Raw genomic sequence first — 14128 nt, 5'->3', positions numbered from 1 at the left:
CAGATTAAATCCACAGCTATGCTAGCAGCTCCTTGAGCCTCCCAGTGGTGCTTTGAGCTAAATGCTAACATTAGCACGGACATGGTGACATCTTTAATGAAACTTCACCCAAAGTAGCATTAGGCTGATGGGGGGGGTCCTTAACCTTGTGAAGAGACTCTAAATCATCATCTGGGGACCATGAATGTCTGTACAAAGTATGCCAAGGGGAATAAAGGAATTAGGGACATTTGGACCTGCTGCACTAGCTGAACATGTATGTTGACAGGTATTTGTACAATAGTCACATACATTTTTGAGGCAATTCACGAGGAAAAGCGAGGATTGGAATCAACACCTTCCAGTGCAATCATAGCAGCAGTTGTTTGGTTTCTCTGGTCAGCCGTAGTTGACGCCCCCACCGGCTTCGTCTGCTCTCAACAGGTGTTTAAAAATGTGAACATTTACATAATTATTACTTTTTTACTTCTTCTCCTACTATTTTCTGGCAAGAACGGACACACTCAAAGGTTAGCGAGGCTCTTCTGTGTCCATACCTCCAAAAACTCCCTTTAAAAGTAAAACCTATAATCATCTTAACTTAAATCTGAAATTGGATCCAACAAAAGGCAGCAATCGTATTTGAACTCGGCTACGAGAGAAAGGGCGAGAGAGGAGGTGCGACGAGCATGAAAGTAAGTAACAGATGAGTCAGTTGATGCCTCGTCTTAAAACTCAGACTGCCTGAAGCGTCTCACTCAGTGGGTGAATCGCCTTTAATCAGCTGGCCTCCATCTAAAAACACAAGTTCTTCATAGCTGTTACCCTCCGTCTTTGAAGACGTCCACTGATGTATCGCACGGTGGGAGTGACCTCAAAGACAGATTGATGCCTTTTGATTTGGTAACCTATTTGTATAGGCTGTAATTGTATTGGTTTTGTCCCTCATTCCTTTAACGCAGGACATCGGGAGTATCAGGAGCCAAAGCACTGAATAATGCCACTATACTGGGATTCTAGTAAATAAAAACCAGCATGAAGGGAGTTGTGACCAAGAATGATCAGAGGGTTTTTTGATAGGAATCTTCTCCCACTGTGGGGAAAGGCTTTGCTACAAGCATGCAGGTTAAAATAAATGTACCCGAATGTGTTCTTTCTCAGCCTTTTCTTTGGGAACTATTAACTTTAACCAATGTTCTTTTAAATCTTTTTGAATTAAAGATAATCCATACAGAGTTCACAAATCCAAAATTACCTCGACAAAGACAGTTTTTGTGTGAGAAACTGGTCCGTGTGGAGGCCACGTCAGCTTTGACATCGGAATTGTTCAAACAGATTCACCTGACTGCGATCGTTCGCTCATAACAGATTTCTGGTAATTCCTGGGACGGACGAGACAACTTGGGTCAGCTGAGGAAGTTGGAAGTGGCAAAACAAATTGAAGCTTATCAATGATATGCAACAAGAACAGGGCAGACTAAAAAAAAAAAAAAAAGAGGCCAAAGAAGAAAAAAGAGGAGAGGTTTTCTATGTGACACCATCAGGCCGTGTTGTTACCGTTAAGAGGCCGGGTCCCCGTCCACCCACCCCCCCCCCCCCGTCCCCGGTGAGCTGGCAACCAAAGTCACCTTCTGGCAGCTGTCGACTGTCATCTACTAATGCACTCACAGCGACTTTTGAACCTCCCACTTAATGACCGTGGTGGTAATGGGGAGGGATGTAGGCTGGATTTCGCCGTCGGCGCCGCCCGCTGGGTACGAAGCCACATATGGATTGTTATATGGACCCTTTTCTGCGTGCCTACCTGAAAGTCCCCCTCCTCCAGAATCTCCTTCCTCCACCTCACCAGGAAGGCGGCGCACACGTAGAGGTGGAAATGGGAGAAGCCCTCTGGTTCGGCCTGCGGTGCGGGGGAGACGAGAGAGAGAGATTACCATGTTGATTTATAACAACATTGCACCCGCAGCGGCTCGGGATGCCTCAAACAGCTTTCAGCGCATTTCATTTTCGAGATTAGGAAGCATTTCTACAAGATGTATCGAGTCGGAGCGCTGCACCTTTTCTTTAAAAGGATATAAAACATCTTCTGTCCCAATCCCAAAAGTCACATTCGCAGGGAGACGGTGACAAAGAAAGACACGAATCCCCTCTTCTCTGCTATATTTTCATTTCAGCCCCTCGTTATGTTTGGCGGCTTTTTGAAAGAACAAAAATAATGTATGCCTGTGCAATAAGCTGGGGAATTAAAGAGCGAGAGAGACAAAAGATTAGATGTTCCTTGTTCTATTTTTTTCACTCTGGCGCTCTATCAGAGGGAGGATAATTATGAGGGCCTTTGAATGTAAGTGAATAGGGAATATATGCCCTCTTAAAGGTGGAATTGAATACCAAAAGAGCATTTTAAATATGTGAGCTTTTCTCAATGCATTCTGGCACGCACATCTGAGGGTTTAGTTAGCTGCATGCTGTGCGTTATTTGAGCTTAAACAAGTCATGGCATTCAAATGTGGGATTTCACTCATGAATCTGTGTGTGTGTGTGTGTGTGTGTTTCCCATCTCACAGAAGCACTTGAGTGGAAGGTACACACCAATCCCAATCCCACTCTTAGTAGATAACATGTGAATTTATTCACGCACGCTCTCTGATGCGTCTCCTTCGATTTGCATTTGGTGGTGAAGGAGCGTTCATATACGTCCACTTTTCACAACCCAGGCATCATTCACAGCTTTAGGACACTGACGCTCTAACATAGGACACGGATGCTCTGCGGACTCTTCGGCCCATGTGAGTGTATAGAAGAGCCTGAGGTTGCACACATGTTTGAATAAACCAGCCATGTTCATCACATTTTGCATCTGATTTTACAGGATTGCAATTAGACGGCACCAACTCGTTTCCACTTTTCCCTGAGTAACCGACCGCTGCTGTTTAACCACCGTGCTCATTTGCGTATAACAGCCGGCCATAACTCTGCAGGAATTAACAGGAACTGCCTTTCTGCTGCGATAATTGAATTACCCCCCAGGATGGAGGGAAGAAAATAATAGTGGATAGAGGCGCGGAGGAGGAATACTAGGGGAAATATAAACTTATGAAATGATAGCAGCGGTGTGTCAGCTCTCTTTCTACACTGCGTGTTTCTGTCTCTCAAGACACAGATTTATTTCATCCTCCCCGGACCTTAGCTTACGTCTCCTGTCCATGGGTTTCCTCTTCCTTCACCAATTTAGTTAAACCAAATTTATGAGTTTACCAACCGAGAGTATTTGTCTGTGCTTCTGGGGGGTTGAGAAAGTGAGTAATAGAAATCAGTGGGGAGAGGGAGGAGGGGGGGGTAGGTAGGTGTGTTTGTGAACAGCCGCGCGTGATGTGAGTTGTAAACTGACAGGTGATTGGCTTGTTGGTCTAACCTCAAATCTACATTCCAAACAACAGAAGCAAACAAACGCTCCCACGCACACAGACACACAAGTTGGTGTACGAGAGGCATACAACCTCACGCAATGTTCATCAGCCCCACAAAGCTTTGCACACTTCTTATTTCCTTCCGTTTGTGTGTGAGTCAATGGTTGAGGGCCTTGAACTCTCATGCACTGTCAATGTCACTCTCTCTCTCCACTCATTCCCACGGCGCTCCAACCCCTGTATGTGGAATAGGGTTGGCAATATATTGAATTTTCACAGGGCAGGTGGTTCACAAAAGTGATACCATGGCCTACAAAAACACACTAAAAAATATTCATATGTTTGATTAACATAATTTCAACATTACATTCAAGTACGAGTGCAACGGATCACAAACCTCACGGTTTGGTTCGGATCACGAGTCACCTTTCGCATTATTTTTCAGATCAGCAAAAGAAGACGTGTGGCCATGCTTGATGCACCGCCGTGTTCGTATTGCCAGCCTTACTCCATCATTAGATTTTACGGGGAAGCCAAAATACTCCCAAACATACGAGGAAGTTGTAACACGCTGGTGGCCTTTGAAGTTCCTCTGCTCGCCATAGATAGATAGATAGATTGATACTTTATTGATCCCTCAAGAGGGAAATTTTGGTATCACAGCAGCATGTACAGGGAAGAAAATAGAATAAAAAGGTACACATTATATACAATATAATAAGATAGAAATATTAAATTATTAAATTAAATTATGTTAAATAAACTAAAACTGAAATGACCTTCACCGTTAAATAGTCCTGACCCGCTTTGTTTACGTGAACAACCTACTGCTTTATATCTGTTTACTAATACCCAGGGACTTGTTAATACAAAAGGAACATCAGCAGAAACACTTTATGACACACTACGATGATTAGACTATTAACAAGTGGTCCGAACCGTGAGGGGTGATCCACTACATTTAATACAGATACTTCACACAGGACGTCTGTTATGCTTTGCACAAGAAATGATGATTACCGTTCGTGGCAGTCCAACATGTTATCAACTTTATTTTTTACGCTGCAACGTCCCAAACTCAAATAAAATGATATAAAATGTATAGCGTGAACCCGTCTTCCACTGTGTGACCACGCATCTGCCTCCTTGTGACACTCCCTGCTGCCCTATCCATGCCCTGCTACAGCATCCGCCGAAGGCTTTCTCATCATTATGGTCCTTCAAAATAAAGAGTCAAGGTATCTCTGTCAAACTCGCCTATGCCGCTTCTCCTCCCCTCATTGTTATGCCTGGTCCCCCCTCCCGCCCATGTGTCACGGCAGCCATCATGGGCGGGACTGACGAGTGGTGCCGATCAAAGGAGGGAGATGGGAGAGCCGATGGGGAGAGAGGTGAGAGGGAGTGCATGAGAGTATGGAGAGGATAAAGGGGCTGAAGGTGCACGGGAGAGCGTTGCAATGTCACGCTGTTTTTTCAGACTGCTCCGCTGGCGCTGCGACGGGTGTCATCGCTCCGAAACAAAGCGGCCCGACGTGGGAATAACTCGATACCCTGACGGGCCGACTCCAGACGGGGTGAAAAGGTGCTGTTGCTGGGAGGGTGATGCAAGGTGATAAAAGAGCAGGTTTAAGCTGATCGGATACGATGACGCTTGAACTCCGGAGGCCGGGCCCTCAGGGCTGATATAGCGTTCGTGCTTGTGCGTGTGTGTGTGTGTGTGTTTGTGTCTCTACAGCATACATCTAAAGCACCGACTGAAGATAAAGAAGGGGCATGGTGAAATGTAAATTACAGTGAGAGATCTCAGACCAAATGAATACAAGGATTTCTATTTAAAATGCAAGAAAATGGGGCTCTTGGGGGAATTAATGCCACAGGAACGGCTCTTGCTAACGTTATTTCCAAAATGAACTTGAGCATAGTTTCTGTCCCTATGTGTGCTTAGCTTCTATTCCGTGTCTAGCTCAAGGATAGATTTTAAATTGCCACAGACTAGGGTTAATTAAAACGGAGGAAAAAAACGCACCGTGAAATAATAAGATCAGAATTCCCATCGAGTTGCTCCATTTCAGATCGCAGAATCGGACAATAAAAGACAACGAGGGAGAACTATTGATGCTTATGTCAGCAGCAGTGCAAAGGGGGTACACGGAGAGGAGAAAGTTAAGTGCGGGCGTGTGTCTTTATGGAAGGTAGCGAGGTGTGTGTGTGTGTGTGTGTGTGTGTGAGAGATCAGGGTCCACTCTGCAGAGGCTTGTTGGACGTAACGGCGAGGCGGACCCGAACTACAGATAAGAAACACAGAGGCGGCAGAGGTGAGGCGGGCCACTTCCCTCTGGGATGCTCACACACTCTCCTTCTCATTCCGTCGGCAGGCAGGTGCTTTATTCTTATTCGAGAGTGCATGCAACCCTTGTGTGGTCAGATAAAGATATGAAGATGTGAAGTGCTGCATTTACAAGGTTGATATTTCTTTAAAATATGATTCTTTGATTAAAGGATGCTATCAAAGACATGCTCTAATGGGAGCATTTATTTTACTGAGAAATCAGCTCTTTCTTTCCGATAATTTATCGCCATGACATACTGACAGACTGAATGAATCTTTGTGGAGAATATTCCATGCCATGCAACAATCTAATTTGGGTTTTTGCGCAAATATGGGTAAAGCTCTATTTAGGAATAGCAAGAAGGGAAAAGGCACCTTAGGTTATGCAAGAAGATCTCAGGCATGTGAAACCTGGTATGGTGGATAGAAATATATAAACTCAATTTGATAGCTTGACAAGGACTTTTATCAATATCCTACAGAGACATTGTTGACAATTCAGTTTCTTTAATCGCTTTTGACTCAATTTTACAAAATGGAGTCTTCAAAGATATGCTTAAGCAAAGACAATCGACCTAAACAATGTAATAACTGAATACATTCGACTAAGGCTGGAAGAGAACAGATATTGAGGTCAGAAGTAGAAATCATAGCCTTTACTTAAGTAAAACTGTGCATTTACTGTGATACCACTAGGGGAAGTGCTCTCTCTGCAGTTAATGGCCCATGTGAATATTGATCAAATAATTCATTACTAGATGTTAACAGTGATTGATTTATGTGTGAGCAGTTTTTGGTGGCTAATAGTTTAATCTTTCTCAATTAATTACATGATATGCTGATTAATTAATTCCAATTATTTAGATATTTCCATATGTGCATGAAAAAGCCCCAAAAGGACGACATTTCAACCAATTTCTTTGATTTCTTTTCGTCCCCCACAAAAACTGCAGCTTCTTTCGTCAATGGTTTATTCATTTAGTCCTTTAAAATATCAGCATACGTTGATGTAGTAGAGTTTAAAGTAACCTGAAGTGGAATCAAAACAGCACTCAGGGGTCGCTGTGCGTGTATCTGATTCATTTGGTTCATGCCGTTTAAACTCACTCGTAGCTAATCTTCTGACTCTTGTTGCAGTAAATGGCCTCGTCTTCTTTTTTTGCGCCACAAATCAACACATGAAATCACATTTTGCCCAATGGTATCAGATGTGGCCACTTACGACGGCGAGCAGCTCCCCGCCCGGTAACGACAAGCGTCCATATGGAACAGGACCATATTTCACAACCCCCGAAAAGTGTCGCGGTCTCCCTTTAACAGCCATGCTAATGCTGCCACACTGAGCTACTTGCTAATTTCATGCTCCACGCCACAGGGATAATTTGGTCCCTGTCTGTTTCTCCGTCTGTGTGTGTGTGTGTGTGCGTGAGGGGGAGAAAAGGTGTGTGGGTTTCCATGTGTGAGCGTGTTTCTCTCCACATCACTCATGTTTCTCCCTCTCGTCTCAGTCATGAGATCAACAGTGACAAATGGAGAAAAAGTGAGTGTGACGTGTGTGTGTGTGTGTGTGTGTGTGTGTGTGTGTGTGTGGGGGGGGGGGGTTAAAGTGATTTGGGCTGAGAGCAAAATTGACAAAAAGAAATGAAAAGGGAAAAACAAAAGACCAAAATGGAGAAGGGCGAGCAGACAGAGGGAGAGTACGGAGGGAGCCCGTGTGGGGCTGGATCCGGGTCCGGAACAGATGGCCGCGCCGCGGAGGGAGGACTTTACAGCGTTCAGGTTCAAATCTCCCCCGGAAAACACACACACGCGTTCAGTGGCAAATGTCTCTCGGCCTATTATCTACGTTTGTGAACCATGTTTTTCATCCCCGGCGAGGCCGAGATCTTTCCCGCTCTGCGGTGTTTCACTGACAAAAAAAAAAAAGCTGCATTATTCTGGTGAAAAGAAAAATCCAGGTTGCTCTGACGATGGTGAATAATGCATTCAAAGGTTTCATTGGCTCTAAGCTCACTGTGCCCCAAGCGGAGGTTTGCGGAAGAACCAACTTTGTGCAAAGACAGGATGAGAACACGCACCGGGGGCTCTTTCAGCAGCGAGTCTCCCATTAGTCGCTCCAAATCTCGACTAGGTCGGCGCACCGTTCGGATCGACTGGCCAGTATGGCGGCGAGGGCCGAGGGCATGCGTGACGAGGAAAGATACGGTCGATCCAAACGGCATTGTAAAAAAAACAATAAATATTCAGAGGATGGAAGTACAACATGTACTTGGGCTGCAGTCAAGTCACGACAATTAAACCCAACGCTTTTTAAATCATTCATGCCAGCTTTTCCTATTTTTCAAGACACGTGGGTGCACTCCAACCCCCCCCTCACCCAAAGGCACCAGACGTACCCCTTACCACCACTAAGCGATCCTGGCGTTCCAGCAGACTACTCCGGCCAGCCCAGTGCACGCTGGGACGGGTCACCGTCCACAGAGCGTCCCCAGGCGCTGTCCAATATCAACACTCTGAAACCAAGGCGTGTAAATCAACTGCGTGGCCTGAACCGTTCATGTCTTGATTAATAGAAGATAAACTGAGGCGTCAATGTGGCTTTAAGTCATCCATGAGTGTTGCAACTGTTCTGACAACACGATGTAAATCACATTAAAAAAATGACACTGGGGTTGCAATTAAATGTCTGGTCAAGTTGTTATGTTTTACGGTGCTGTAAATCTGATTAGATTCTTTCTCATTTGGCTTGTTAGCTTTTCTTTCACCCTTTTCTCTTTCAGCAGGCCGGCGATTTGATTCGTCTCTGCGCTCTCAACCGTTGAAAAAAAGGCTTGTTACCATTGACACCGCACAGACGTTTGAGTGTGAAAGATGCAGCAGAGGCGTACTTTCCAGCTTTACTTCATCAGAACAATCGAGAGGGTCGGAGAGGTCACCCGCTCCTGCTCTATTCTCCTGAGCGTGTGCACCTCTCGCCCTGTCTGTCTGTCAATGGAGCAAAAGAAAAGTCCCGACACACAAACGCCCGATCGCTCTGTCTTTCCCGCCAGCTGGCTGTGGTTCAGTCCAAAATGCACCACAAAGATGGAATAATTTAGTACCAGCTGGGGGGACTCAAGAGTGCACAGGATCCGTGTTTTATTTACAGATTTTATGCAGCTTCCTGTCACTGGGATCAGAGAATCTATGCTGGCAGTTGGGATCGATTAGAATCGATCACAAAAGAAAGAAAAAAAGTTGCCAACGTCTCAACGAGGGGAGTGCGGGGGGTTGAGGTTTTAATTCCAAAAAGAAATGTCGGATGACGGACACAGCGCGTTCACGTACTGACAACCACACTGAGCCACACACGCCGCAGAGAAGACTTCACATTCTGTCATGGTTGGTTTTAAAAACCACGTGTAATCGTCATCAAAGCGAACACAAACTCCCAGTCCTGTTATTAATTATCAAAAAGGCAGTTAGCTGCAGCAGGGTTATGTTAGCATAAATATTTGTAGGCGATGGTAAAGAGGAAAATTCCTGGATTAAAGACTCACGGTTTAAGTGCTCATATGGCAGTGCTCTAAATTTTAATAATGCAAACTAAGACGTTTCCTGAGATGATTAAAACATTTTCAGTTTGCTCCGCCCTGAGCTCGCGGTAACGTAAAACGTTTAACACAATTAGTAAAGAATGCTTCTTCACACGCCAGCAGTGGAGTTCTAGCAGCATTCGAGGGTGCTAACACTAACTACATCTGACACAGAAAGGGCCGCGGGATTCTTAACTCGAGTAAAGCACAGAAAGTTACGTGGCTTTCTCCCGTCAGCTGCAATCTATTTCATTCCACCCGAAAGTTCAGTCAAGTTCAGAAAGATTTAGACCAGATCTATTTGGTGTTTATTCATCCAAGCAACGGTTTTTCAAAGATTGGACTAAGCACTAAAACTAAGTATTTCCACTTTCCACCTTGAAGTTTCCTCTTTTTTTCTCTCGTCTGCTTCACATCGTCACACCTTTTGCCTTTTTTCCCCCTTTCATCCTCAATTTACCCCACATTACTCCCCCATTCCTCCACCAATCCCATCGTGAATCGCTGACAACCTTCTACACTGAGAATGTCTACAACAAGGTACGACCAAACAGATGGCCCCTCAAATACTCCTTTAGACAAACTAGAGCCACCCCTTCTCTCCCTACCTTTCACAATAAAAGCTCTAAACATAAAAGCATCTGCAGATCTTTTCAAAACTTCATTTGCGTCACAGATTTGCACGTACTCTGCATTTTCCCGCTATTCATACGTCTCGCCCTGAGGTGTGTGAAGGCCTTTATGGCGGAAAATGTCAGCTTTATGAGCCCCGCGCAAATGTTACTGGGTGAATGTGAAAAGAACATCTGCATTTCATACTTTGCCATCTTAACAAGGAATGACAACATGCAGGGGCGGGGGGGGGGGGCTGATTGATGCAGAGGATGGTGGGAGAGTGGCAGACGGCCTCGGACACTGTAGCACGGACAACAGCATGTGGTCGTGCAAACAACTACCGCGGTGTTCGTTTTGAACTGCAGCCTGGGCTCTGAATCGGTCTTTGGGCGGCTTCTCGCCACCCTGCCCGTCTCACCAAACACAGCTGTGGACTACCCACACAGGTTCCAGCCCTGTGCACGCACCCCGACGAATCGACAGTGGACATGTGGGTGTTACGGACAACGCCAACATTCTGGTGTAACTTATTAAGCCGCGTGTAATTGTAAAAGGCCGGCGGAATAAGCAGGTTCAAATGTGTTTGAAAGGGATTAAGATCCAGCTCTCTCTCTCTTAGCAGACATTTACACATCTAGGTCAACACAGTAATGGGCTTTACTTACACTTTGCACAAAAGAACAGAGTAGCCATAACATTAAAGCACATTTTAAATTGCAACTAACAAAGGAAAACCATTTGTTTAATGCACGAATTAACTGTCTTTTGTTTCATTACTGAATTAACTAATCCTTTGCAATCCCTTAGTCGCAAGGATCTTATTCGCATTTTTCTTTTTTTTAAACCTGTAAATCAGCTGCTCCTGTTAAACCAACAAGTAAAGTGTGCATTTGTCAGTAGCATGGATCGTTTTGGTAGGAGTAACAAAAGCATCGCTCCAGAAGCAATCACCGATGTCATTATCAGATGGTACGAGTCTGAGATCATAGGCAAAGCCAGATAGACGGACGTGGACGGATTAACAAAAAGCTCAATGGGAGTAGCTCTTCCTCTGTGTGTGTGTGTGTGTGTGTGTGTGTTACCTGGTAGGTGTCCCACAGTCTGATCGTGCAGCGCAGTGGCAGCTCCCTCATCAGGAGGTTGTTCATCCAGCGGAAGGCAAACTGCAGGTACTCCACCTCGTACTGCTGCATGTGGCGGTGCACGGACTCTGTCGATAAAAAAGAAAAAGAATTACAAGAGATTACAAACTCCCCCCAAAAAAACAAACATATATTTGACCATCCAACGTTGTAATATCAATCATGTAAGAATGTGCCTTCACTGCCTCTACTGATTTTTCATGCAGAAGGGCTTATAAATATATAGAATTATATGATTATATAATAAGATACAAGAAAAACAACTTTAAAAGCTCTCTTACAAAAAATACTTTTTGACAAATGAGTAAAATCCTTTGCTGGGTCTTTTAACAGCATATTTAGAAACATTTTTTTTATAAACAAGAGTACGTGGCCTTCACCCAGCTTCGACCACAGTGCCGTTGTTTCTTGTGGGCACATGGCTCATTGTCTTAAACATAGAATATCACAAGATCTGAAGGTTCTGTGCACATTACTGCAATCCAACTTCTCTCTACCATTAATAGCCTGTTTACAAATCATCAGTCATGGTTGAAGTAGAGAGACAGAGAGAGAGAGAGATATGGGTTAAACAAGGCGGTCGGGGTCGCGACCCTTGAGACGCAGGCATGCCGGCTGGAGAGTCGGCCCTTGAAGAATGTTTGTTTTATGCTTCTTTTACATGACAAAATGATGAGAAAGAGCGCTCAGCATTCATCGACCTCTTCCATTGTCAACACGGCAGTGAAACTCATTCCTGCTCCCTCACAAACAAACACACACGGGCACGCACGCACACTCACTTCACAAAAGAGCTGTAATTAAAGAGCTGTCAGATAATCTATGAGAAAAAGAGAGTTGGGTCGGGAGCGTGGGGAGGGGGGGTGAGGGGGTGCATAGCATCCTCTTTCTTCACAGTGTTAATCAGGGCTGACTGACACATACCCACAAATATATACAGCTTTAATAAAGCTTTAATGGGTGAAACCTTGTGCAGGGTATTTCTGACCGAGAACATATACATTACTGCTTCCAAACACACACACACACACACACACACACACAAATGGCACCTGTCACCCAAATGCATGTCCCACCTGCATTTTTGACAATCTCGCACACACTCCACCACACGAGTGGGGCGCGAAGTAAACACAAAGCGATTATTTCACGCTCGTCTCTGCAGTTTAATTATCACGCGCTGCTGTAAAAGCATAAACAAGGCCAGCTCATTAACAGCTAATGCATCATGGTGACAGATCTGCGCTAGCTGCCAAACAGAGAGGGAGAGAGTGGAACAACTTTAGACAATGCTAAATTACACTAATGAACTCGCTCTGCCTAATATTAGCGACTCCACCAAACACAGAGAGGGAGAAGAGCGCGGCGGGGTGGGGGGGGTCGTTTGTCACCAGGAGTTATCACAGCGGGAAAGGACGAGAGACCGAAGGGCAGGGTAAAGTGGAGGAAAGCAAAGCAAAGGACAGAGGAGAGGAGAGACGGGAGGGCAGGAAAATGGAGAGAGGAGGAAAGAAAAAGAGAGGAAAGAAAAGGCAAGGACAGAGGAGGAGAGGGGGCGAGGAAAGCAGCGGAGGAAAAGAAAGAAGTGAATAATCACAAAACAGAAAGAAACATGAAGGACATCAGAATGAAATGAACCAAGGCGTTAATGTTGTGCCCTTTAAACCCTTGGGCTGCAGCCCAGCTGGCCCCTGACTCTGCATGCTGGGTAGCCTAGTTGTCGGGGGCTTAGGGCGGTTAAGCCACGATGGCGGCCCGCCCGCGGCCGGGGGACGACAGCGCGGGGTCAGAGGTCGGCGTGGTGACAAGTGAGCGTAGTATTCTGCTGATGAGGCCAAATAAGCAGATCCCTTCCTCTCTGGGTACCAAACACACTTACACGCTGTTACTTTTTCTTTCAGCATTTCAGACTTCGAACAAACCCGCTTCATTTTTTTTTTTTTTAACATACTTTTTTAGCTGTGAACCATTGTCATCGCTTCCTGTCCCTGTTAACATATAAAAAAAGAACGTTCTCATCTCGCCTAAACTTTTCTCATCCCCCCCACCCCTCCAGTCTCACCAGCTTTAGCACAGATTCAAACATGAGCTGAAACCAGGCAGCGAGGTCCTGTTGGGGAGGTGACTGCACCCTTCATTAGCTTCACTCGACAATACGAGTCTTCTTTAATTTACATCGGTTTTATTAGTTTCCAGTGAAAAGTTTGTAGAGTCACTTTGCTGTCGTAAACATTTCTGTTGCTGCTGTAGAAAAAACATTTGGTCTAAAAACAGTTTAAATAGGAAGATCTAATCCAGGTCAGTATTTAAAGACAACCAGGCTGTCATGGGATGTGCTTATCGAACATGCACGCTTTGATTTTTGTTTACTTATTTTAAATCACATCGTCCTCGCCCGATGTGCTGGTGTTTAAACAGGTGTTTGTCACCTTTGTGTCGCTGCATTTAAATGCATAGACATATATTTTCGTGTCCCTGGTACGAATATCTTCTTTGCCTGGTCCGTCACACGGGACGCTGCAGTGACAGGTAAACATCTTTAGTAACCAAGTCAAGTACGGGAGATGGAGCTCACAGCCGCGATGCGCGCTTACTTATTCCTCTCACACAATAAACAAGCAGAAGGTCACACATCTGTCACTGATTGCACAGGGGGCCCTTCAGCAATCGTGCATCAGACGTGTTGTCATGGTGTCGCTCTGCATACGCTACACGTGTGTGCAATGTCAAACATCAACGCTGCTCCGCTCGGTATCCGTGCAGGATGATAATAAAAATAATAATAAGAATAATAATGTTGTGTAAGGAGCTGGATGAAAACACAAGGAGCAGCAGGCCTCGTGCAAGTACGTTGTGTACTCATATCTGGGAATGCAAACGCTGTTCAGAAAAAAATTCTGAAAAGTGCAAATGGCATGAGGAGGCGTAATAAGTGTTGTGAACGGGTGGGCGTGTTCTTTAGATTAATTAGCGGCCAAGAGCAAAAACACAATTGGAATCAAATTCAGGTTTGGCATATTTGAGAGACAAGTGTGGATTTATTGAAAAAAATGAATCAAGAATGTATGTACCATCTATTTT

At 44.9% G+C, this 14128-nt stretch overlaps 1 protein-coding gene across 3 annotated transcripts in view; it reads right to left on the bottom strand.

Moving 5' to 3' along the window:
* Positions 1-14128, bottom strand: part of tbc1d22a (TBC1 domain family, member 22a) — an 81154-nt gene that overhangs the window by 13820 nt on the left and 53206 nt on the right. For all 3 annotated transcript variants that reach the window (XM_040174521.2, XM_040174524.2, XM_040174523.2), the window contains 2 exons: positions 10988-11115; positions 1784-1879 (listed from right to left, as the gene is read on the bottom strand). In XM_040174521.2, the coding sequence (XP_040030455.2) occupies positions 1784-1879; positions 10988-11115 (224 nt within the window). The remainder of the gene's footprint in view (positions 1-1783; positions 1880-10987; positions 11116-14128) is intronic.

Source organism: Gasterosteus aculeatus, chromosome 4 (genome assembly GCF_964276395.1).
Source record: "Gasterosteus aculeatus chromosome 4, fGasAcu3.hap1.1, whole genome shotgun sequence".
NCBI classification, from domain to species: Eukaryota; Metazoa; Chordata; class Actinopteri; order Perciformes; family Gasterosteidae; genus Gasterosteus; species Gasterosteus aculeatus.
Note: the sequence above shows the minus strand (reverse complement) of the source record. Positions and strands in the feature narration are given on the sequence as shown.